The sequence below is a fragment of the Muscardinus avellanarius genome (assembly GCF_963383645.1).
Source record: "Muscardinus avellanarius genome assembly, chromosome: 11".
Classification (NCBI taxonomy): domain Eukaryota; kingdom Metazoa; phylum Chordata; class Mammalia; order Rodentia; family Gliridae; genus Muscardinus; species Muscardinus avellanarius.
The window spans coordinates 24,174,842-24,201,972 of NC_137797.1; the positions used below are offsets into that span (position 1 = coordinate 24,174,842).

General features: G+C 41.5%; 1 protein-coding gene across 1 annotated transcript; it reads right to left on the bottom strand.

Annotated features, from left to right (window-relative positions):
* Positions 1 to 3,451: 3,451 nt before the first annotated feature.
* Positions 3,452 to 20,374, bottom strand: TMPO (thymopoietin; the record flags this gene model as incomplete). Its single annotated transcript, XM_080706244.1, has 4 exons — positions 3,452 to 4,968; positions 5,823 to 5,981; positions 9,713 to 9,839; positions 20,108 to 20,374. 4 exons carry the CDS (start codon positions 20,372 to 20,374, stop codon positions 3,452 to 3,454), a joined length of 2,070 nt encoding a protein of 689 aa, XP_080562370.1.
* Positions 20,375 to 27,131: the final 6,757 nt, after the last annotated feature.

Here is a 27,131-nt window from a genome sequence, read left to right on the forward strand (position 1 = left end):
GATGATGTTAGCATCTAGACCATTTCAAAAAAATAAAAAAGGGCTGTAGTATGGCGGTAGAGCAATTGTGTAGCACATGATGCCTTGGGTCTGACCCCTAAAACTGGGAGGAGGCATGCACGTGTGTGTGTGCGCGTGCGCACGCGCGCACACACACACAGACACACACACACACACACACACACAGAAATGGGGTGGCAGTATGACCATTTTGAATCAAAATCTTAGCACAGAATCAAACATAAGCAAGACTTTCAAATACTTGCTCTTGCCACCAACAGTTACCCTATTGACAAACACCATAGTTTAGATTTTTCATGCCATTTAACAATGAAATTAAGTTTACTGAATACTTTGAAATCTGTCAACTACTAATCAAAGGATAACACACAAGACAGATGAGTGTTGTCAGATTACTTACACCTGTACATGGTGATCATAAAACTACAGATACCTGATTGTGTTCAATTCTTCTTTGCTTGAGTGTTACTGGAGTCTTTGCTCTGCCCTTTAATGGTTCTCTCTTCTCAAGCTTGAGCTCTATTTTAGAGTCTGGAAATAATATTGGAGAATCCATTACTTTCTGAAGTATATAAACTATGTCTTCCTAATTACTGTGGAGCCATGGAGGCATGTTAATACATCATAAGTTTGTCTATTGGTAATACCTCAATAGAAAATTGTTAACTATAATTTGTTAAAAAAAAAAGCGTTTTTAGTATTTTATCCCATTTTTGTCCATATCCCTCATGCCTTATTCAAATTCCCAATTCTCCCTACTTATTCTCCTTTCCCTCAGACTAACAGCTTTAAATATAAAAGTGAATTAAAACTGCCTGTGGACATTTTTCATCAAAATACAATTTCAATGTAGAAAAAGGATGTTAAAATAGTTACTATTGGTTTGGCCATGTAGCACATTACTACTGTATAGCAAAGGTTAGCTTATTAAATTAAAACTTGCTATGTGGAAAAAGCCACAGAGAATTTAAGAATTGAAAAAGCCTATATGGTTTTGAAAACTTTTAATAACTCAATGATATAAGTTCAGCACAAACTTTCTCCTCAAATGGGGATATAGTCCAGAGGCCCTGGTCTTAATTCCTAGCACAAATAGATGTTAATCAAATAAGTTTTTTTTTTTTTAATGCAGTTACAAAAAGCCCAGATACAGTTGAGGACAGGACTCTTGTTCACAAAAAAGTATAACCAATTCCAGTCACTTCTCTTTTTCTTCCCCATATTTTCTTGATGAACCAGTATTCAATTTTATAGACTTCAATATTCCATTCTTTTAGTCTTAATTTTACTGCCATTTGAAGACCTAGAGATTTAAAAGCTGATCCGCTGTTTCCTTGAATGCAGTTGTTACAGTGGTCAAGATGGCTACTACATGTGTCTTGCCAACTCTCCAGTCTCACTCTCCAGTCCACATACTGACTTACAAGTTTCCCCCCAAAATGTGATTTTTAACAGGTTTGTTCAAACTCCATTCCCCATTGCCCAGTACTTCTATTACTGAACCTATCCGTATATCTTTGTTTGGTATAACCTTTAAAACCATAAAATCTTCTTTTATGTTTTAACTCAGAATCTAAGAATGAGAAAGTACAAACAAACACCCTATAGATGAGCAGTAATTGATCAGAAATAAAGTGTCTGGTTACAGATAAACTCCTCTTGTAAATTTAGATCCCCAAAGCCAATAAAAACATGGTCCTCAAATTTAAAACAAAACTATACAATTAGAATATTTTCAGTTATACTACTGGAATGTCAAGTGTGTTTCAATGGTGAAATGGAAAATGAGATGTTTATTAAATACTCAGCTTGTCGCAACTCCAAGAATAAAAGCACACAACATTTTTCTGGAGACCACACAAACTGTTCAGATTCAACAACTTTATTCAATTTGTAGAAGCATTCTACAGGAATACATTAAAAAAAATCACACAGCACTTAGTAGGTACATGTATACATGTACATTTCAAGAAACAAGTAACATAATGACTTCCAGAGAGCTAAAGATGAGATATATAGTCTAAGAGTATGGTACCGGCCCAAGGGGCCCTGTCTTATTATGTTTAAGAGTACTATTTTCCATATTACCTCTACAGTCAAAATCTTTTATCTTACAATCAGAGAAACGAAAATAGAATACACTGCTTTACATAGACACTGGGATATAGGCCTTAAAAAAAAAAGTAAAGTTGCTTTTAGTGTCTTGAATGTTAAGCCTAATCAATTGTGAAATACAATCTACTTTGAGATATTATTAAAATAGGTCCCATTTTTTCCAGTGTCTAGTTAGTTCATCTAACAAAATAGGATGATTGCAAGTGAGCACACACTATCCCAGAATATCTACTTAATCATCCAGAGTAGTATTTCTCAAAGTATGGTCCACAAACTGGTACAGTCAATGAATAGTTACTAGACCCCGAAGAGACAAGACACCTTTATCAGAATTTAAATTTGCACACTGCTTTTATTATTGATAAACAGTTACTATGAAAATAAATCCTGTTCTTGACCTAAAAAGTACTTCTAGATTTTAATTTATTAAAAAAAAAATTGGGAGTGGGTTGGGAGCAAATCCAGGACTTCACATATGCTCAGCTCTTACCCCTGTGCTACACATGCACCCCCAATCCTTCAGATTTAAATTCTTGTGCACATTTGTCCGCGGATCAGTAACTGTCTGTGGACTGGCACTTAGAGTTGCACTGATCTAGAATATTGTGAATGATATAACAGACATCAGTAAGTAACAAAAGAAAATAAGAGCAAAAGTATAAGGTTCTAGAAAGCAAAGTAATACTACTTGGATGGGAGTATCAAAAAGGATAAAATTGTTTTGAATGTATATTTAATTCTAGCCTAGGTATAAAGAAGTATGTATCTGATACTAATAACAGTAAAGCCTATATTTTAGTTACTGACATCTTCTTAGTGTTGATGAGCTATAAAAGTATTATAGAAACAGTGAAGTATTTGAAACTATATATGAACCTCAAGTTTACTACTATAAGACAATATATGAACTATAAAGTCTAAAACTGTTTGTACCAGGCTTTCTATCTATGCAAATCTAAAAGAAAAGAACACATTTTTATAGGAAACTACTTTAATACTATCATTTGATGAGTAGAAGCTTAACATTTTGAAATTAGCCCAATCTGGAAACCAAAAAGACTGTAAAAGAAAAGAAAATGTTAGCCAGATATACTGGCACATGCTTATAATCTCAGCAACCCAGGAAGGTGAGGCAGGAGAACTGCAAGTTCAAGGTCAGCCTAGGCAACTTAACAAGACCTTGATTCAAAATAAAAAGGCTGTAGCTCAGTGGCAGAGCACTCCTGGTTTTGATCCCTAGTATTACAAAGGTATAAAACTACTTGAAACTGCTAGAAAAGCTCCTAAGTTCTACATATAAAGGTAGAGGCCTGTTTTAGTGTTTATTTCCACGTTTTTTTACTACTTTGTGTACTTCTCCTCTAAATAATGTTCCACCTTTAAAGGGAGCAACAGCCAGCTTATTCTTAGAAACTGGATTAATTTTGCAATCCTTTAACCACAGATACCGACGGCCGACAGTGGAAGATCCCATGGTATGGGCAGCCATCTTCACTTCATCAAACGCAGCATCACAGAGAAATGAGGCTGCATCATATGTTCTGCTCAGAATCTCAAGTGCCTCATGTGTGTGAGTAGGCTCTGAGCTAAGGAGCTGTGCAGCCCGACTAATGTCTGCCTGCATGGCTTTAACTACAAAGGCAGTGTGGGTTGCAATCTGCAATGCTGACGCTGCAGCTTCATATGTTCTACAAAGTGCTAAGTCCAGGTGCTGATCACAAGACCCAGTGGAGGATGCCGGAGTACCTGCTAGTGGCGTGGCTTCAGGAATAAGCCCTAGAATTTCATCATCTACTTTTGGAACTGATAATATTCGCATTGCTTCTGTAGAAGAAACTGGATACTTGCATGCCAATGAAGGCAGTTGCCTATCAATTTGCTGCCATTCCGCTTCAATTACCTTTAAAATAGACTCATGGAAGGGAAAAGATAGTTCTGGGGCATCTACTTTATCATGCTGTGCTTTCTCTAATGTTTCTATTCCTAAGGTAGTAAGTGAACGAGAGACAACCGTTTTGGCAAAAGACGACATCTGTTCACTGTCAGGTATATTCTGAAGTGCCACAGAGACACCTGAACCACTTTCTTCTACTGACTTCTCGCTGAGTCTAGGGAGTTTTCGTGGAGGAGAAAGGGATCTGGTTTCTTGAAAATCAGATTGACCAATTCTCTTGCATATGTTTTCTATATCCAGTGTGGGTATAAAATTAGAAGTCCCAGGCAAACTACCTACCCCACCCTGGACCAAGAGAGAATTGATATAATCTCTGATTGCTTGAGCAAGCGGTGGAGAAATTACTTGTGATCTCTTAGACTCCTCTAGAACTTCCCTTTCACTGGAGAGAACTGACTGATCTGAAGTACTGGACCTCTTAGTACAAAATGGTTGATTTCCACTTTTCTCTCCACGATAAATATTTTCTACTATGTCTTTATGGTAAGTAGTAGTGGTTTCTTTAATCAGTGAAGGAGAAGCTGCAGTAGAGATCGACATGGCAGTGAGTTCAGGCTGAGATGAAGATGAAGAACTTTTCTCTAAACACCTATCATGCCTAGACTTGGAGGAAATAAACAAATTTCTTCCAGAGGCTAGCTTCTGCATCTGTCCCTTGTCAGGCAAGGTTGTGGACATAAAAGACTCCCTAGGTGGGTCTCCCTCAGAAGTGTGTATTTTCTTAGCTGCCTGTAGTTCAGTCCTGCCCAAAGGAGGACGGGTGGAGATTTCAGGAAAAGAAATACCCTGAAAAAATCCACCAGAGGGAGCAGTTCCAAGTTCAGAAAAAGGAACAAAATCCCTAGTGGACTTCACTTTCTTGTGTTCTTTCTTCTTTCCTGTAGAGGCAAAAGAGGCAGGAAGTTTAAGTATCACTTTTGTTGGAGCTGATTTTATTCTTTGCCTCCTTGCTAAAATAGTGCTGTTGAAGGAAGACTCTATGTTTCATATTCTGACAAAGAATTTGACAGACTGTGCCTTGGAAGGCAATGCTTATGGAGATAAAAGTAATTTTGATCAAATTAAGTAATCACAAAATTAACAAATGTGTTATATGAATTAAAAGGTTATAAGTATCAAATTGTACTTACTCTTAGAGGACATTTGTTTTATGTACTATTTTCAAAAAATAAATTATTTTCTATAGAGTTATCATGAAATCAGATTATCTAGTAAAACTGGTAAATAATTTAAATGCCTATAACTAGAGCACAGAGAAAATATGGTTGTTCAAATGCTGTCACTCTATGTTAATAATGAGGAATAAACAGATACATACGTAATAAGATCAGTTAAAATATAACAATAAAAATGCAAGTGTAAGATTGGGCTTACAATTTACATAAAACAAACAACAAATACCATGTATTAGATAGGAAAGTAAAAGTAAAAAACTAACTGGAAAGATAAGCATCAAATTAATGACAGTGGTCACTTAGTGAAGATGACAAATGGAAAAAGGACACTGCAAGGAACTTTGTGGTTACAAAAATGAGATTAAAAAAGATAATTAACTGGCCATTTAGGTAATAGAAAATTAAACACTGCACTTTGTTTCTTAGAATTCTTAACAAGAAAATATTTATATAAACAAAAATTACATGTCTTGCCAATTGTTTTAAATTTTATCTTTTCAAGGCAACTGTATTAGTCTGAAAAAATTAAATACACTTAATATCATCTTAAAGTTTACCTTCTTCGTTGTCACTATATCTGTCAGAATCATTACTTCCATTCTGCCTTGTATTTTCTGCTGAAGAAGAAATTGTTGGTAGAGGAGTAGAAGATCTTGATTCTGCTCCATGTTCCCTCAATTTCAACAGCTTTTTCTCATACAGCTTCCTGGTTGTTCCTGTGTCAAGGCAAAACCTGCTTTAGAACTCGAATTGACTTATTTAAGGTCCAGCTCAGAAAATATATTAAGCAACATTATAAACTTACTCCCATTCTTTTCTTTCCCAAGCTTTAATGCTTAAAAATAATATACAATATTCTCCTAAAATTAAGCACTTCTCCGAGATTTCAATGAGATATAATCTTTCTTTGAATGACATGGAATACAGTTGTCTATGCATGCACACACTACTGAGACAGATGTGCCACCATGCCCTTTCCCATGTATGACCCCCCCCCCCCCGTGGTGCTGGGGGTGGAACCCAGGGGCTTTCTACCTTCGGGCTACACTTCCAGACCTATTCTGTATTTTATTTGGAAACAGGGTCTCACTAAGTTGCTGAGAGCCTCACTAAGTAGCTGAGGCTGGCTTCGAACCTGTGCGATCCTCCTGTCTCAGCCTCCCAAGCGCGGGGATTACAAGCGTGCACAACCACACACCAGTTCCCATGTATGAATATTTTTGACAGCAAACTTTGGACTCTTTACTTTCTCCATGACCACATAAAAGTATGTGCCAATACAGAAAAATTCTTTTCTTTTCGGTGATACTGAGGGTGGAACCCAGGGGTATTTTACCTCCAAGCTATACCCCCAGTTCTATTTTATCCTTTTTATTTTGAAACAGCCTCACTAAGATGCAGAGGGCCTCACTACCTGCTGAGGCTGTCTTTCAACCTGCGATCTTCCTGTATCGGCCTCCCAAGTACTGGGATTACAAGCATATACCACCATGCTTAGAAACAACATCTTTCATTAATAAGCATAAATAGCATTCAATTATGGGGGGGAAGTTCTGGGAAGTAAGAACTTTTATTTTTAGCTTTATACTAACTACGTAACTTTTAAAAATTTCTATTAGATAAATAAAATGACAACAGATATTTTTGTGTGTGGTCCTGGGGATTGAACCCAAAGGAATTCTACCTTCTAGCTCCACCCCAGCCCTATTTTATTTCTTATGGTTGATATGCGTCTCACTACCTAACAGAGGTGGACCTCAAACCTATGATCTTCCTATCTCAGCCTCCCAAGTACTGGGATTACAGGCGTGCGCCACCGTGCCCAGCTGGCTGGCTCATTTTATTCTGTGTGTGTGTGTGTGTGTGTGTGTGTGTGTGTGTGTGTGTGTGTGTTTTATACTGAATCAACCCAGAGGCATTCTACCTGCAAGCTACATCCCCAGACTGATTTTATTTATTAGGAAGCAGGGTCTCACTAAGTAGCGGAGGCTGGCCTTGAACCTGTGATCCCCCTGTCTCAGCCTCCCTTATACCGGATGACAACCCTGGACCACTAAGTACAACTAACAGATATCTTTTATAATTTTTTTTTGTGTGTGTGGTACTGGGGGTGGAACTCAGGGGCTTTTCTACCTCCAGGCTATATTCCCAAACCTATTTTATACTTTATTTGGAAACAGAGTCTCACTAAGTTGCTGAGAGCCTCACTAAGTAGCTGAAGCTGGTTTTGAACCTGTGCGATCCTCCTATCTCAGCCTCCCAAGTGCTGGGATTACAAGCGTGCGCCACCATGCCTGGCTTAACAGATATCTTTTATAAGCAACACATGTCCGGAAATGTTACCTAAGGGCTAGGCATGGCAATGCATACCTGTAATACCAGTACTTGGGAGGCTGAGACAGTAGAATGCCCCTGGGTTCAATCCACAGTACCACAAAACAAAACAAAAATAACTAAGTAGTTTTAGCCAGTATAAGAACATGTAATGTATGACATGACACGTTTTTCAGTATCTCCCTTTCAGATTTTTTTTGGTGGTACTGGGGGTGAAACCCAGGGGCTTTTTCTACCTCCGGGCTATACCCCCAGACCTATTTTATACTTTATTTGGAAACAGGGTCTCACTAAGTTGCTGAGATCCTCACTAAGTAGCTGAGGCTGGCTTTGAACCTGTGCGATCCTGTCTCAGCCTTCCAAGTGCTGGTATTACAAGCGTGTGCCACCATGCCCGGCTTCTCCCTTTCAGATTTTTAAACAAAGATTTTAAAGACGTGTGCTGATAATTATATTCATATGTATCTGCCTGGAAGCAATGTATAAATTAAAATATTCTTTTTTTTTTTTTTGGTGGTACTGGGGATGGACCTCAGGGGCCTTCAACTTCCAAGCTATAGTCCAGACCTATTTTATATTTTATTTGGAAGCAGGGTCTCACTAAGTTACTGAGAGTCTCACTAAGTGGCTGAGGCTACTAGCTTCGAACCTGCGCAATCCTTCTGTTTCATCTTCCCAAGTACTGGAATTACAAGTGTGCTCTGCCACTGCCACCACCACGCCCGGCTAAAATATTCTTAATCCTCATTTGCAAATATACTATAACAAAACCATCAAATCTCTCTAGTTTTGTGTTTTATACAACACAGAAGATCAAAACAGGTTTTTCTCATTTTGAGGTTACTGCCAAGGCTATCCCAAATTAAGGCATAATCAACCTTGCAAAATCATCCTAAAAGTAATTCAATAATGAAAATCTAGTATTTTAGTTTTGTTTGTGTGTGTGGTACTGGGGATTGAGTCCAGGGGCATTCAACCTTTGAGCTACACATCCAACCCTATTTATGTTTATGTTGATGAGTCTCACTACATACTAAGGCTGTCCTTGAACCTGTGATTCTCCTGTCTAGGCTTCCCAAGTACTGAGATTACAAGCGTGTGCCACGATGGCTGGCTTATAATTACATTTTTTTCTGTTTAGTTTATCATTTTGGAATTCCAATCAAGACAGGACTTTGTTGTTATTGTTGCTGTTTTGTGGTACTGGGAATGGATCCATGGGGCATTCTACCTACAAGCTATACCCTCAGCCCCAGCCCTATTTTTTATTCTTTATTTGGTTTCAAAATAAAGAATAAAAAATAGTTCGGGAGTGGTGGCACACGCTTGAAATCCCAGTACTTGGAAGGGCGAGACAGGAGGACTGCACAAGTTCAAAGTCTTAATAAAGCTCTCAGAAACTTAGTGAGCCTCAGCTACTTAGTGAGACCTTGTTTCCAAATAAAATAAAAAATAGGTCTGGGAGTGTATCCCAGAGGTAGAAAGCCTCTGGATTCCATCTCCAGCACAAGGAAAAGAAAAAAAAAAGGGCTGGGGTGTAGCTCTGAGGAAGAATGTGCCTGGGTTCAATCCCCAGTTGCCAGGAAAAAAAAAAAAAAAAAAAGCCTGTCACTAACTTGATTTTCCTTATTGTCATAAATGCCCATAGGTTCCACCAGGTATTGTGATATGAATACTCATACAACAATCAATAACAGAAGCAAATTTAGAGATTATCCAAAATGTGTCTAATTTAGAATTAAAGAAGAAGCTGGTTGGGTGGCACAAGCTTGTAATCCCAGCATTTGGGAGGCAGAGACAGGAGGATATGATTCAAGAACAGCTTCGGCTACTGCTTAGTGAGGCCCTTCAACTCAGCGAGACCATTTCAAACATAAAAAGGACTAAAAAATAGGGCTAGGAGTATAAACTCAGAGGTAGAATGCCCTAGTACCACACCCCCCAAAAAGACAAAACAAACAAAACAAAAGAAAGATAAAAGAAGTTAAAGAAACTAAAGTCTTGGTCTTAAAAATGATTAATAACAGTGTGGTCCTTACAACCCAAATTCTAACCCCTAAACAAGAAGGAAAACAATTTGGAGCCTTGCTTCACAGAAAAGATATCAACTTACCCACAATAGGACCAGGATTCACTCCATATTTCACAAGCTGATCTAGAAGGTCTTCATTAGAGAGCTCTGTTACATCTAGATCATCTTTATCTTCCAGTCTAGGCTTATCAGTTTTCTTGGTGGCTTTCTGTGTTAAAAAAAAAAAAAAAAAAAAAGAGGGGTAGTTAGCAGCATCTCTACATGAATTAAAAAATGTTCATTTTGTGGAGGGGAAAATGGAGGGAAAGAAGGATACAGATCAAACAATGGTATGTGCACATAACAATGCTGCATCGCTATCATACACAATTATAACGTACCAATAAGATATAAATAAGTATTCATTTACTAGAAAATATTACTATATAAAACAAATGTGCAAATTTACCTTCAACTTGATTTTACAGTTTCATTAGGCCATAGCAATTTGATTAAAGCAACTCATTATCTGAAGGTATTTCTAAGTTCAACTGTAATTAGAATGTACAAAACTATATCCAGCTGGGCACGGTGGTGCACACCTATAATCCCAGTACTTGGGAGGCAGAGTTAGGAGGACTGCAGGTTCAAGGACAGCCTCAGCAACATAGCAAGCAACCTAATAAAACTCTTTTTTAAAACAAAATATAAAAATGGGCTGGGGATATAGCTCAGAGGTAGAATATCCCTGGATTTAGTTCCCAGTGCCACCTACCTACCCACCCACCCCAAAACAATTAGTACTCACACAAATAAATGTTAAAGCAATGACTGCTAAAATAGTTGATTTTGAACTATGTAAAGAAGTAGTGATGGCATCAAAAATTCAAGATCAAATAAAAACAAAGTAAAGCCAACTGACTTTAGATAACATTTTGTTTCTAATAATGAACCCATTATTTCCCTTTATTTTTTTTTTATAATACTGGGAACTGAACCCAAAGGTGTTCTACCTCCAAGCTACAGCCCCAGACTTTTCCCCCCCATTTATTTTTGTGATGCTGAAGATGGAATCTAGGGAATTTCTACCTCCAAGTTATACCTCAAGCCCTATTTTATTTTGAAACAGAGTCTCACTAGTTGTTAAGAGCTGCACTAAATTGCTAAGGCTGGCACTGAAGCTACAATCCTGTCTCAGCCTCCCAAGCACCAGGATTACATGTAAGTGCCACCGCTTTATTTTTGTGTGTATGTGGTGCTGGGAATTGAACCCAGGGGCACTCTACCTCTGAACTATACTCCCAGCCCAATTTTTTATTCTTTATTTTGAAACAGGGTCTCACTAAGTGACTGTGGCTAGCCATGAACCAGATCCTCTAGTCTCATCCTCCCAAGTACTAGGATTAGCTTTGTTTTCTTTTAAATAACCAAAAATTTAGCCCAGCATGGTGGCACACACTTGTAATCCCAGTACTTGGGAGGGTAAGACAGGAGGATCAGGTTTGAAAACAGCCTCAGCCAGTAATGAGACTCTAATTAACCTAAGGAGACCCTTTTTCAAAAATAAAACAGGAATGGGTTTCAACCCCCAGAACCAAAACAACAACAAAAAACCCACATTACATATATTTTCCCCCTATGGTATTGTGGATAGAACCCAGGGGCCTTCTACCTTGGAGCTATACCTCCAGACCTATTTTATTTTTTACTTGAAAACAAGGCCTAAGTTGCAGAGGCTGGCTCTGAACCTGAAGTCCTTCTGTTTCAGTCTCCCAAATACTGACATTGCAAGATTGCAGCACTACACCCAAGCTTATATTACATTTCTAATAATGCATCTCTTAAAGCCTATAGCTACTGATGGCAAGGGAAACAAATCAGCATGAAAGTGGTGAAGTGAAGCCAGACTGGGTTTAAACATTTTCATTCCAATGACCTTAACAATTTACTACTGACCTCTTTTAACAATCCCCTCTTCTTCTGGGTTGTACTGGGAATGAAATCTCAGTGGTGTTTTATCTCGGAGCTATACTCCTAGCCCTATTTCTTTTCTTTTCTTTCTTTCTTTTTTTTTTTTTTTTTTTGGTGGTACTGGGGGTGGAACCCAGAGGCTTTCTACCTCCGGGCTATACTCCCAGACCCATTTTATATTTTATTTGGAAATAGGGTCTCGCTAAGTTGCTGAGAGCCTCACTAAGTAGCTGAGGCTGGCTTCGAACCTGTGCAATCCTCCTGTCTCAGCCTCCCAAGCGTGGGGATTACAAGCATGCGCCACCACGCCCGGCGCCCTATTTCTTTTTTGAACCCAGGGGCATTCTACCTCCAAGCTACATATCCAGCTCTATTTTTTATTCTTTATTTGAAAAAGAGCCTCACTAGGTAGCTGAGGCTGGACGCAAAGCTGTGACCCCGTCTCAGCCCCACAAGTAAGGGGATTACAAGTGTGTGCCACCATGCCCAGCTCCTACTTCAGTTTTGAAACAAGGTCTTGCTGAGGGCTTCCCTAAATTGCTAAGGCTGGCTTTGAATCTGCAATCATCCTCTCTTAGCCTCCAAGATTTAGATTAGAAGAGGTAAATTTAAATTTAAATTTAAATTAGAAGAGGTAGTTTAAATTTAAGGATTATCAAACCCTCGGCTTGATAATCCTTAAATTTAAACTAACCCAGGAGAGTTTAAGACTTTACTATAAATATGTCTATACTTATGATTTCCCTGGTCAGGGTGTGGTGGCATATACACCTGTAGTCCCAGTACTTGGTAGGCTAGGCAGGAGAATCACAGGTTTAGTCAGCCATGGCAACTTAGCAAAGCTCATGAAGCCAGGTGTGGTAGCACATGGTTGTAATCCCAGTATGTGGGTGGCTGAGAGGATGGTGGTTTGCAGTCAGCCTCAGCCACTTAGTGAGGCCCTCTCCAACTTAGTGAGACCCTGTTTCAAAATAAAGTAAAAAAAAAAAAAAAAAAAGGTTGGGGGTGGAGCTTGGTGGTAGATGGCCCCTGGGTTTAATCTCCAGTACCCCCAACACACACACACGTCTAGGGGGATAGCTTGAAAGTAATGTGTACACATATACACACTTCCCTTAATCAGTATATCAGAACTTAAGAAGCCCAAATTAACTATTTTCTTTATAACTTATTTACTTTAGTAGCCAGTTTATGGTCTACAAGTCTGACAGACTTCACAGTTAGATATCAACTTTGACAGTTTACACTCCAGATTCAGTTCTGTATGATCATTTCAGTAAAACAGTTAAAAGGACATGAAAAAACTTTGAAAAACTATTAAAAGAAAAGTTTATAATTTGAGTTACAGCAGTATGTACTAGAAAAAATTAGTTATGTTTCCAAAGTTAAAAATAGGATAGACAGCCGGGCGTGGTGGCGCATGCCTGTAATCCTGCGCTTGGGAGGCTGAGACAGGAGGATCACACAGGTTCAAAGCCAGCCTCAGCTGCTTAGTGAGGCTCTCAGCAACTTTGTAAGACCCTGTTTCCAAATAAAATATTAAAAAAGGGCTGGGAGTATAGCCCAGAAGTGGAAAGCCCTGGGGTCCACCCCCAGTACCACCATATCTATCTGTCTGTCTGTCTGTCTGTCTGTCTGTCTGTCTCTCTCTCTCTCTCTCTCTCTCTCTCACACACACACACACACACACACACACACACACACACACACACGAAAGACAGCAGGGCATGGTGGCGGGCGCTTGGGCTTGGGAGGCGGAGACAGGAGGACCAGGCAGGTTCGAAGCCAGCCGTGCTGGCTTAAGAGACCCTGTTTCCCAAATAAAAATATAAAATAGGTCTGGGAGTGTAGCCCGGAGGTAGAAGGGCTTCCAGGAACCCCAGTACCACCAAAAAAAGAAAAAAAATAGATAGGTTGAAAAGAAAAATGCCTACATAATGTATATACCTCTAAACAAAGGAAAAGAATCAGGTTCAAATTAGTTATAATCCCTCCCACCATTAAAATGTTCAAAAAATTTTTTTTTGCAGGTCTGGAGATGGAACCCAGGGGCATTCGACTTCCAAGCTATACCCTCTGCCCTATTTTTTTTTATTTTGAAACAGAGTCTAAGTTGCAGAGGGCCTCACTAAATAGCTGAAGCTGTCTGTGAACCATGATCCTCTGGTCTCAGCCTCCTGAATGCTGGGATTACAGGTATGGGCCACCACATCCAGCAGACTATTCAAATTTTAATATCAACAAAACATCAGGAACCTCAACTTCTGGCAATAGTATAATTCGGTCCCACCCCTCCATAGTAGTGGGGACTGAACCCTTGGCCTTGCACATGCTAGGAAAGAGTTCTACCTGAGCTACATCCCCAGCCCTTTTTATATTGACATGATCTTTTAAAGTTGATCAGGATGGCCTTGAATTTGAAGTCTTCCTGGGTCAATACCTGGAAGAGCTAAGATTACAGGTGCGCACCATCTTGCCTGGCTAATGTCCTTTAGTTTTCAAATACTTATTTAGCATTTATAACATTCCACCTACTTACTTTCTCTTTTTTTGCAGTACTGGGGATGGAACACAGGGGCATTCTACCTCTGAGCAAAATCCCCAGCCCTATTTTTTATTCTTTATATTGAAACAGGGTCTCACTGAGTTGCAAAGAACCTAAGTACCTGTGGCTGTCTTCCAACTGTGATCCTCCTGTCTTAGCCTCCTGCACTAAATGCTGGTATTACAAGTGTGGGCTACCTACTTTCTATGAGTTGTTTGTATACATGCTTTACTTTCCTCCAAATGGTGAACTCCTTGAGCAATAGTTCCAAAGGTGGCTTGTAATCAAAGCCACTTTAAGCAACAATTTAACCCTATTACGGGTCCAGGGGGTGGAACCCAGGGACATTTGACCTCTGAGCTACACCCCCCGCCCTGTTTTTTATTCTTTTTATTTTGAAACCAGGTCTCACTGAGTTGCAAAGGACCTCACTAAATAGCTGAGGCTGTCTGTGAATTGTGATCCTCTGGTTTCAGCCTCCCAAATGCTGGGATTACAAGCCTGCAACCACTATGCCCAGCTCCTATTTTAAATGGCTTTGCTTTGTTCTTTTTTTGCAGGTCTGGGGATGGAACCCAGGGGCATTTGAACTCCGAGTTATACCCTCGTACCCTATTTTTTATTCTTGATTTTAAGACAGGGTCTCACTAAGTTGGGGAGGGCCTCACTAAGTAGCTGAGGCTGTCCACGAACCTGAGCCTCCCCTCAGGTCTCAAGCATGCGCCACGCCTGGCTTTGTTCTGATTTTTTCTTTTTGCGTGGTATTGGGGGTGGAACCCAGGGGCTTTCTACCTCCAGGCTATACTCCCAGACCTATTTGATACTTTATTTGGAAGAGGGCCTCACTAAGTTGCTGAGAGCCTCACTAAGTAGCTGAGGCTGGCTTCCAACCTGTGTCATCCTCCTTTCTCAGTCTCCCAAGCGCAGGAATTACATGCATGCACCCCACTCAGCTTTTTGTTTTGATTCTTAAATCTTCAACCTGAAAATATATTTTAATGCGAAGCTCAGGTAATTTGAGCAGCATTTCAGTAAGCACCACAAAGCAAAATCACTATCATAGTTTTCTCCTGTCTTTAAAAAAAGAGAGTGCCTAACACAGAAAAAGTACCTAACCTGATAAATGCTTTGTCAGATGAATAAATGAAAGTCCACTCTAGAGAGGAAAAAACAAGTCACTTCTTTTTGAAAATCTATTTATTAGAAATGGTGGAGGACCTGGCTCAGTGGTGGTGTGTTGACCTGGCACATGTAAGAACCTGGGTTCCATCCCCAGCACTGCTTAAAAAACACAGAAATGTCACAGGCATATTAAATCAAAGCAGGAACCAACCTCCTGTTTTTTCTTATAGCATAATGAAGAAACTTCAGTTCAACAAAAGAATTTTTTACAAGTAGCCAATAAACTTGCATAACGTAAATCAAGTAGTACAAGAGGTTCACAAGTTATCTAATTTTAAACTTTAATCTGTAGGGAGAATAGTCCCAGAAAAAACCAGAATCTTCCTAACTCAGTCTCCCAAGTACTAGAGTTACAGGAGTGTGTCACCATACGCAGCACTTTTTTTCCCCAATTTTAAAATCCACTTTTTTAAAATTTTTCAATTTTAAAACCCAACAGTTCTGTGACATTACTGATCAGCTTCTCTAATTTCTTTAATCTCCACCTTTAATAGCAAAGATGTTGAATTATAACAATAATTATTATAAAATAATTCTACTGAGCACCTATCATGTATTGAGCTGTGTGGTGCACAACTATAATCCCATTACTAGAGAGGCTGAAACAGGAGGATCATATGTTCGAAGCCAATCTGAGCAACTCAGTGAGGCTCTCAGAAACTTAGGGAGACCCCGTTTCCAAATAAGAAATAAAATCAGTTGGGAATGTAGATCAGAGGTAGATGCCTCTAGGTTTAATCCCCTGCATCATACACACCCAAAAAATGCCTAACGTATTAATTTGAGTCTTAAAAATCCTGTAAGATACGAACATCTCCATTTTACAAAGCAAATGACTATCTCAGGAAATCTGTATACTGTGCAATATAGTAATGTCAGAACAGACATTATATATCACTTTGAGGTACTTTGGGGGGGGGGGTACAAGGGATTGAATCTGAGGTGCTCTACCTCTGAGCTATACCCCAGTCCTTCCATTTTGAGAAAAGTCTTGCTTAAGTTGTTGTAGCTGGCCTCTAACCAGTAATGCTCCTGTCTCAGCCTCAAGTATCCCAAACTTATCCTTTCTGAAAACTATATTATAGTAACTCTGTACTGCATTGTCTGGCATTAAATAAAGATGAAAAACATTTAGAAACTATACATTCTAATAGGTACCAACTAATGAGTACTAGGCACTTCACTTTATGCAACCTCATGTAATCAATCCATGTAATCAATCCTTAATCTGAGTAAATGGCTGTAAGAGTGTGTGTACACATGTCTGTATTCCAATTCAGGAACCATATACTTAACACTCTACTAAGAAATATGGAAGCCAATTTATGACTTATGATTCCCACATTCCTAAATAGGGGTAGGGGTGTAAACTGGAGGTAGAATGGTGCCCCTGGGCTTAACCCCCAGTATTAAAAAAAAAAAATCTCCATCACTAAGAAACTTTTTATTGCCCTGTAGTAAATGTTTAAACATTTTCTGTTATGCATTCATAATCAGAGTTGAGCATTGTATTACACACATGCAATCCCAGCATTTCCGGAGGCTGAGACAGGAGAATTGCTGACTTGAGGCCAGCCTAAGTAATTTAGGCTTTCAGTAACTTGGCAAGACTGTATTTCCAAATAAAAAAAATAAAATAGGGCTGAGGGTATAGTTTGGATATAGAACTCCCTCAGTTTAATCCCTAGCACCCCCACCCCATTATTATCAGGGTTGGGGTAGTGCACACATATACACAAAAGAATACATAATCTACTGACCATATGATTCATGAATAACACTATGCTCTGCTGCAAGCTAAACATATTGCCAACCCTATAAATGCTATGTTCACAATCTAGATAATTTCAACAATTAAAAAAATACTGGTATGAAGATGCATAAAATTAAAAACTTAAAAATAAAAAACAAAACCCAAATAAAGCCAGGTGTGGTAGTGCATGCTTGTAATCCTGGCATTTGGGAGGCTGAGACAAGAGGATTGTGGTCTGCGGAAAAACTCAGCTACTTAGTGATGATGGCCTTTGCCAACTTAGTGAGACCTTGATTCAAAAAACAAAACAAACAGGGCTAGGGTTATAGCTATAAGGTAAAATGCCCCTGGGTTCCATCCAGTATCACAAACACACACACAAAAAAAATTAACAAGCAGATTTATCTTTTTTTTTTTTTTAGTTACTGGGGATGGAGCCCAGGGACATTCTACCTCCAAGCTATACCACCTGTCTTATTTTTTATTCTTTATTTCAAAACAGGATCTCACTGAGTTGCAAGGGGGCTAAGTAGCCAGGGCTGTCAGCAAACTGCGATCCTTCTCAGCCTCCCAAATGCTGGGATTACAAGCACTCTCCTTAACATGCAAATTTCTGAAGTACCACACCAAGTGAGTCTAAGAAAGGATATTATGGTCGTGGCAAATATGAAACAATTTCTACCTTAACTAAAAATATTCCTTAGAAACACTGATTAAATAGAAGATACATGCTGTACAAATATCTAATTTTGGCCAAATCAACATTGTTTGGTTTGTTTCAAAATGGTAAAAAAAAAAAAATCAGCACTTGAAAATCTGCCATATTTGCAAGTCCCCAAATCCTATAAATATTAAGATGACAATATATTATCATATATAGGGAAAAAATGACTAAAATATTTTACACACACGCACGCACAGAATCTGGCAGGTACATGGGAAGCTAAGACAGGAGAATCCCAGGTTCAAAGCCTGGGAGCAATTTAGAGGTCCTAGGCAAATTAGTGAGATCCTGTTTCAAAGTAAAAAAAAAGGACAGGGAGGGGATGGGGGGGTGGCTCAGAAGTAGACTATCCTTGGGTTCAATCTCCAGTAACACACACAAAATGAGAATTTACCATACATACATATTTTTTTTTAACAGGTCTGGGGATGAAACCCAGGGGCAATTGACCTCCGAGCTACACCCCCTGCCCTATTTTTTATTCTTTATTTTGAAACCGGGTCTCACTGAGTTGCAGAGGGCCTAAGTAGCTGAGGCTGCCTGCGAACCGCGATCCTCTGGTCTCAGCCTCTCAGACTGCAACTGCAGGGATTACAAGCGTGCGCAACCATGCGCGACTACCATGCACATTTTTATAAAGCAATTACTACAAGGGTTCTGTGTATATGTGGTGTTGGGAGACTGAATCCAAGGGCATTCTACCTCCAAGCTACATCCCTAGCCCTATCCTTTATTTTGAAACAGGGCCTCACTAAGTTGCAGAGGGCCTCAGTAAGTAGCTGAGGCTAGCTGCAAATTCATGATCCTTCTGTCTCAGCTTCCCAAGTACTGGCATTAACAAAAGTGTGCCACCATGCCTGCCTCTACTTTAAAAAAAAAAAATCTATTCAGACAGACTCTTATAACTCACTTTCTCAATCGAGATTTAAAAATTTTACATACAACCCAAAACTTTATGGTTTAATAAAATCTGCACATAAGACCAACAAAGGATTTTACAGAACTGTTTAGTGTGTTGATTGAAATGAAAAACATTTCATTTTCAACCAGATCTGCACTGAAATAATTTGAGCACTACCTCATTTTTAAGAGTTTTTAAGAGTTGCCTTAAGTGGCTTTAGGTCCACAAAAGAAGTTATCAGGAACAGGAAGATGTGAATGGTCTTTAGTTATTGAACAAATATTTAGTAGACACTATGTGCCAGATAACTTTTATGATTTCATTTTCTCTAAAGCCGAGGTTTTACATGTCTCTTTTTTTTCCTCTCTCTCATTTCCACCTGAGTAGTCAGGAAAACACATCAAACAGATTATTTAAGTAACAAAAACAAGCAATAAGCTGGGGATATAGCTCAGAGGTACAGTGTAGGTCCTGGGTTCAATCACCAGCCCCCATCCACCAAAAAAAGATGGGATATTTTTGAGGATAGGAATACAAAACGATAATAGAAGTCAGCAGCAACAACTCCAACCACACACACTGTCTCTCACAAGAGTATTTTAAGTTACACCAATCAATAATTTCAACTATATTCCAATTGTGACTTTGAAGGCTGGTGATTTGGTAGATGCAAACCAACAAATCGCCACTGAAAATTTACCCAGAACACAAAATACAAATGAGAATTCGCTGGAGCTGAAATGAGCTTTGACCGTGATCATTTCGAATTGTAACCGTAGTACATTTAGAATGTCACAAAATAAGCGTTTTCCTTGGCTCAGAATCTTCAAGCAATTTAGCAAAGGCAGACGAAACAAAACCTCTTCACTAGAATTTTCAAATACGACCGCTTAAAGTTAAGCATATGTTTAAACGTCCATTTTAATTTAGAATAAAACCGTCCTGCCAAAAGATGGCCTGTTGCTGCAAATGAACAAAAAAAAAAAAAACCCTAAGGTTCAAACAGCTCTCTGCATGCAAAAAAAAAAAAAAAAAAAACAATAACACATAAAAAGGGCGGGAATAGATTTCAAATTTTGGTTAGAAAATGAGCATGGCTCAAATTGCCCTCCAGGGAGCGCTCTGAGACGCTCTGGCGAGTCGTTTCAGTTACTAAAGCGGGAAAACGCTCCAACTTAACCTATAGCATTCCAGGGCTGACCCCGCAGAAGCTTTTGAAAAGGGCAGCAAGTCCCGGTGCGCACCCGCGCGCCCGCCACCTGCGCGCACAGGCCCCGCGGCCCCAGCGCGGGACCCCGCTCCCGCCGTCGCCGGCCCCCGCCAGCCGGGCCCGGGCCGGGGTGGGGGCGCCAGGGGGCGAGCGCGCGCCGCGGCCGCCAAACGCCCGCCCGCCCGCCCGCCTTTGTGGCCGGCCGCCTTACCCTGCCCGCGGCGGCGCGTCCGCGGCCCGGCCCCGCGCCCAGCACCGGCGTGGGCTCGCGCTCCTCGTCGCTGGAGAAGTCGGGCGGCCCCTTGCTGTTGGCGCCCGCGGCGGGCGGCCGGTTGCGCGCCGTGAGGTGCTGCAGGTAGAGCTGCACGTACACGTCCTTGCGCTGCTCCCCGGCCGGCAGCGTCACATTGTTGGCCACCAACTCGCTCTTCAACTTGTCTTTGGTGAGGACCGACGGGTCTTCCAGGAACTCCGGCATCTCCGGGCTCGGCCGAGCGCCCGCCGCCGCCGCCTGCCCGCCGGAGCCGCGGGAGCACGCCGCGCACAGCCGCCAGCCCAGCCGCGCAGCCCCGCCGCACACTGGAGTGGGCCGGCCGAGCGCCGCGCCCGCGCCCCAAGGACGCGCGCCGCCATTGGCCGGCCGCGGCAGGAAGCTCGGCGCTGATTGGCCGGGCGGCCCGCGCGGGTTCCATTAGCCGCCGCGCCGAGCGAGGGCTCGCAGAAACGCAGTTTAAAAGCCGCTCGGGCGGGAGCCTCATCGCCCTGCTCTGTTTCTTCCTTCCCCACCCTTCCCCTCCGACGCCGATCGGCCCCGGGTCGCCGGGCTTTGGACGCGCGGTTTCCTCTCCCTCCCCTGGCTTGGGAAGGCGCTTTCGGCGCCAAGCCGATCGCCGCCGCCGGGCGGGCCGAGTTCCAGGCGGCTGCGAGACCCTCGGCTGGGCCTTTCTGCCTCCCCGGACCCTCGGCCGCGTCGCTGCCTCCCCCGAGCGTGGCCAGCCCCGAAGGCCACGGAGACGCCGGGCGAGCGACAGGCTCTCGTGGTCGATTTGATTTACTTGGAGAGTGGAAGGGGGAGCGCAGGGAGGAAGTCCCCCTCTGTTCTCCAGCGCTTCTTTTGTTCCCGAGCCAGACCTCACTACTAGACACTTTAAGATGCCTTTGAGTTTGTGGCAAAATTACGTTAAGCATAATATTTCCTCTTTGCCCAAAAGGTTGGGCATTTCTCTGATCTCATTTGAACGTTAACTTGGGGTTGAGGCAAATCTGTGCATACATTCTTGTTGAACGCTCTCCCTTGTCCTTGGTTAGATCCTCCCCCATCTCTTAAGTTATCTTGCCACAATTTAAGCAAACCTAATGTTTGGTAATATTAAAATGAAACGCCTAAACTCAAAATAACTGAGATGGTACACACTAGGTTTTAATTTTAGAGAAAATCTAGTGACCTAGGTTGGAAATCCTAATCAAACCAGTATTACTGATTAAAATTAAACTGACAGAATCTGAAAAATATAATCTAAAAATATCTTCCTGGAAACAAACACCACTGAAGACATTGTGAACATACATGTTTTAAGGATATACGTATATAAGTGTTTCAAAATGCTTTTGTTTCAAGATGCTTTCTTTTGACAAAAGAAAGCTTACCTCAAATTTAGGGTGTCAGAACCCTCAGATTCTGAGCACCAAATTATGTTTTGTAAACTGCTTTGACTTAGAAAAAAAAATTTACTTGATTTCTACATGTAATTTAGAATAATTTAAAACATGCCTTCGCGAAAAATGTTTCCTATAAATTTGAGGAAAAAATTTAAGATAAATTGTTTTTAGAGCCAATTTTATTCCTTTATAAAATCCTAGTTTTCATATATATTTAAGCAACAGTTTTAAACTCAGTGATGCAAGTTAAAAATTGTCTTAATCAGCAAGTTACTTTGTAGATATTTATGATGCCTTGTAAAAGTGCATTGTTTTTGTTCTGCCTCCATAGCTTCCCTGGGCACATAGGAGAATGTTTTTGTCGTCAGAAGGGGAACTGTATTGAGAGGCAACCCCAGCCAATGTAATTCATGAGGCATTGTCCCAATCTGCATTGTACTTCAGCTATTCTTTTCAATATAAGTCTCAAATTATAACGGAAGAGCAACGATGTCCAGAGTTTTATCTCTGCAAGGCCATAGTCAGTGGGTCTTTTTTGCTTGATGTGAATTAACAAATTAGCCTGTTAATTGATAACCTTGCTAATTGGAGAATTTGGCTCTGGCTTTACTGTACTGATAGTTTCGTGGTTTTTTTTTTGTGGTTTTTTTGTTTGTTGGTCTTTTTTTTTTTTTTGGTGGTACTGGGGTTCCTGGAAGCCCTTCTAACTCCGGGCTACACTCCCAGACCTATTTTTACATTTTTTATTTGGAAACAGGGTCTCCTAAGCCAGCACGCGGGGCTGGCTTCGAACCTGCGCGATCCTCCTGTTTCTGCCTCCCAAGCGCGGGGATTACAAGCGTGCGCCACCACGCCCGGCTGTTTTTTGGTCTTTTTTTTACTGTACTGATAGTGCTGCCTGAAACTGTTGCCAGGGGTAGATTTGATATGACTAAGATGGAGTACAAGGTTGGGTGTCTATGCTTTGCTCTATTATATATAAAGATACCTGGGCAGCTAGGTCCTTGAAGTGGTCCCGCGTGCTGGCTTAGGAGACCCTGTTTCCAAATAAAAATGTAAAAATAGGTCAGAAGGAGTGGCATCACTGATACTTGACAACATTCTTCTGTTAAGTTTATGTGAGTACAATATGGTCGTTATTGAGAACCTTGGTGCCACCTCAGTGAGCTGCCTGACATTGAACTATTTTTTTTTTGTGTGTGTGTGTGTGTGTGTGTGTGTGGTACTGGGGGTGGAACCCAGAGGCTTTCTACCTCCGGGCTATACTCTCAAACCTATGTTTTATATTTTTATTTGGAAACAGGGTCTCACTAAGTTGCTGAGAGCCTCACTAAGTAACTGAGGCTGGCTTCGAACCTGTGCGATCCTCCTGTCTCAGCCTTCCAAGTGCGGGAATTATAAGCATGCGCCACCATGCCCGCAACTTCAACACTTTTTATTTTGCTTATTTATTTATTTATTTATTTAGTGGTACTAAGGGTGGAACCCAGTGGCTTTCTACCTCTGATCTTTACTCCCAGACCTATTTTATATTTTATTTGGAAACAGGGTCTCACTGAGTTGCTGAGAGCCTCACTAAGTAGTTGAGGCTGGCTTTGAACCTGTGCGTTCTGCTGTCTCAGCCTCCCAAGTGCTGGGATTACAAGCATGCGCCACCATGTCCAGCTTTAAACTTTAAAAAGTCCAAAAAGTCTCTTAAAAAGTCCTGCTTCTGCCATCATATAATCATTTTCCAACTCACCCAAATTAGATTCCCTGATCGATCAATCAATATTTGTACATTTTCAGCTATCTTCATCTCAGTTGCTCTATTCTTTCTTTGGGGACTACAACTTTACTTGGACTGAACCCTAGTTAATCTTTTTCACTATTTGTATCCAAACAACACACATTGCTGGAGGAATGTCATGAAATAGGTTCGCTGGTTTAATTCATGACTGCGGTCCTCGTTTGTAGGAACACTCAACGTGAGCTGGCAAAGCTTTTTCCATTCTCTGACTTAATCACTCAGGCCTTCGCTTCATTCCTGACTTCTCACATTCCTTTTCTCCACCTCTGCATTTTCAGCTGTTGACCTTGCTTCAAACTTAAGAAAATAGATACCATCTGTGGGGATTGCTTCACGTTCAGACTCTCAAGGCTGCACTCGTTTTCTCTTGTCTCTTTTTATTTATGTATTTATTTAGTGATACTGGGGATTGAACTCAGGGCTCTTGGATAACTGCCTCCATTTCCCATGGTGGCATGTTTGTAATCTCAGTACTTTGGAGGCTGAAACAGGAGGATTGCTGGTTCAAGGACAGCCTAGCCAAGTAGTAAAATTCTCATCAACCTAGTGAGACTCCTTTCGAAGTAAAAAAATAAGAGGGTCGGGGTTGTAGTTCAGAGGTAGAATGCCTCTGAGTTCAATCCTCAGGACCACTGCCACCACCAAAAAAGTCAAAGGGTGGGGTGGTGGCACAAGCCTATAATCCTGTACTTGGAAACCTGAGACAGGCGGATTATAGGTTTGAGGTGAGCACATGGTAATTTAGGGAGACTCTGGTTGAAAATTAAAAAATAAAACGGGCTGGGATTGGCTCATGCTTGTAATCCCAGCATTTGGGCAGTTGAGACAGGAGGATCACAGACAGGTTCACACCAGCCTCAGCTACTTAGTGAGATCCTCCACAGCTTAGTGAGACCCTGTTTCAAAAATAATAAGAAATAGGACTGGGGGTATAGCTCAGACATAGAATGCCCTGGAATCAATCCCCAGTACTGCAAAAAACAAGACAGGGCTTGGGGGTGTAGCTCAGATATAGAATGTCCTGGAATCAATCCCCACTATCACCTTAAAAAAAAAAAATTGAGGCCACTTCTTTTTTCTCTTTTTTTTATTTTTACTTGATACTGGGTATGGAACCCAGGGGAATTCTACCTCTGAGCTACACCCCCAGCCCTAGTTTTTATTCTTTGGTTTGAGACAGGGTCTCATTGAGTTGTAGAGGGCCTAAGTAGCTGAGGCTGTCCATGAACCATAATCCTCCTCTCTCAGCCTTTCCAAATGCTGGGATTACAAGTGTGCACTACCACGCCCAGCTTCTGGACGTTTATTCTAGAGGAATAATCTAATATGGAGTTGATTGCTTCATTATTGTTTGTTTTTGTGGTATTGGGGATTGAACCCAGGGACATTATACCCCCAATTTTATTTTTTGTTTTCAAATGGAGTCTCATTAGATTGTTCAGAGTCTCACTACTTGCTGTTTCTGTCCTCCAACCTGCAGCCCTCCTGTCTAAGTCTCCCAAGTACTGGGATTACAGGTGTGTGCCACTACTCCAGACTAGCCTTATTTTATTAATTAAATTTTTTGTGGTACTGGGGATGGAACTCAGGGGCATTCTATCTCTGAGCTACACCACCAGCCTGATTTTTTTTATTATTTATTTTTGAAACAGGGTCTCACTGAGTTGCAAAGGGCCTAAATCGCTAAGGCTGTCCCAGTACTGCGATCCTCCTGTCTCAGCCTCTCAAATGCTGGGATTACAAGCTTGTGCCACCACTCCTGGTTTAGCCTTTTTTTTTTCTTTTGTGCAACAAATATTTGGTATATATATCTTTAAAACATTGTAGCACCAATAGTTCTGAAGTTTATGGATGAGAGAGATCAGTAGTCACTGTTGGTGGGGTAATTCCAGGACTTTGAGAGGGAGGCTCAGACATGATCACAGATTCAAGACTAGCCTCAGCAATTTAATTTAGCAAGACCATTTCCAAAGAAAAACATAAAAGGGCTGGGGATGTAGGTCAGTGGTAGAATGCCTCTGGGTTAATTCCCCAGTAACAAACCCCCAAACACACTTAGTGAAAAAGTCTTACAGCTTCTAAGACATTCTTTCAACAGCTTGTTTCCGCCTTTATTAAGCAAGCGTGTCGGTTACCTGGTTGGTAATGTTGGGCAAACCCTGGCATGTCACCAATATGTTAAAGTAGGATATCAGTCATATGTTTTAAGGTGGTTTACTGTGCCTGGCACATGATAAGGGCTAAAACATGTAAATTATAATGTTCAGTTAGAAAGTGCACTGGATTGAGCCCTACACCCCCTACACCCTTGTAATGGCAGTACTTGGGAGGCTGAGATGTCAGGATTGCAATTCGTAGCCAGTCACAGCTACTTAGTGAGACCTCGTTTCCAAAAAAAACAAAATAAGTAGAGTCGGGGTGGGTGGGAGGGGATAGCTGGGAAGTATAAAGCCCCTGAGTTCCATCTCCAGTATGGAAAAAGAAAGAAAAGAAATCGCAGTGTATTGGACGTGCTTCCAGAAAGGCAAACAGCTCTACACACTTTTGGGAAAAGGGCCTCTATAGTGCACTGTATGTTTGCTGTGAAGAACCACAGTGAGTGATGTCTACTAATTCACAGCAGTAACTGCTTCTTTAGGCATAACGTACATTAATGACAAAACACTAAGGCCAAACAGCACAAACATCAGTCTATATAAAAATATTGCCATTCCCTTCGCCAAACTAAGTTTAACTACGATAACGTTTGAAAGAGGAAGTCTGAAAACATTTTCGAAAATTGGCGGGAACACACCAAAGTTTGTTTAAACGGGTTTTTAAGAGGGGTGGAGGAAAGAAAAAGCCCTTGACCCCGACGTGATTCGAACACGCAGCCTTCTGATCTGGAGTCAGACGCGCTACCGTTGCGCCACGAGGTCCTGCTGGGCTGTGGCTCGCGCGGTTTCTTAGGACTCCGATAACATGGCGTTCCTTCCGGCCGCGCCTCCCTCCACCGGCGCTGGAGGCCGGGTCAACCGCAGCGCCAACTCGCCCTGGCGGCTGGCTCACTGCCTAAGGAGGGACGAAACCAGCGAACCCGGACACCGGGGCTCCGGTGGCAGCGCCCGGGCCAAGGGTCCAGGCCCTTCCTCTTCTCCAGCGGGCCATTTCCGTTCCCGCCCCGCCCCGCCCCATCCGTTAGGGGCGGAGCCTCCCTTCCCCCACGGCCCGCCGCCAGGTTCGCGACCTCGCGCAGCTCCGGCGGGCGCTACTGCGCAGGCGCAGATTTCTGCCAGTGGCAGGCGCTAAAGCTGTCTGGGTGTCCCGTTCCCGAGCCTCCTACCTGTGATACAAGGCGTTTCCTAAAAGGGGAAGGCTTTCATATCACGGTGAGCGGTAAACTTGAAGAGGGTCGTTTTGAGACGTGATTGTGCATGTCCATAAGCGGTCTTAGCATTTTATGCTTGACGGAAATGCTGTGCAAATTAAATAACTCAAAAAGTAGTTTTGATCAGCAAAATCAAGCTTTCTCCCCGTCGGGGAATTGAACCCCGGTCTCCCGCGTGACAGGCGGGGATACTAACCACTATACTAACGAGGAGCGCTGAAGGTGGCCTTTCCCAGGTGTTTCTTCAAGAATATAAGATCCCTCCCAGGGTTCTGACTACAGTCTGTAGCCAGAGAATGAAAGAGTGTGTGAGTTGAAGCCGAGATTTCCTCTCAGATATCTTCATTTGCATTTGGAAGTTGAAACTCAAGGGGTCTGGTATGGTTGCCAGATGTGAGTTACAGTTAAGAGTTGTCCCCC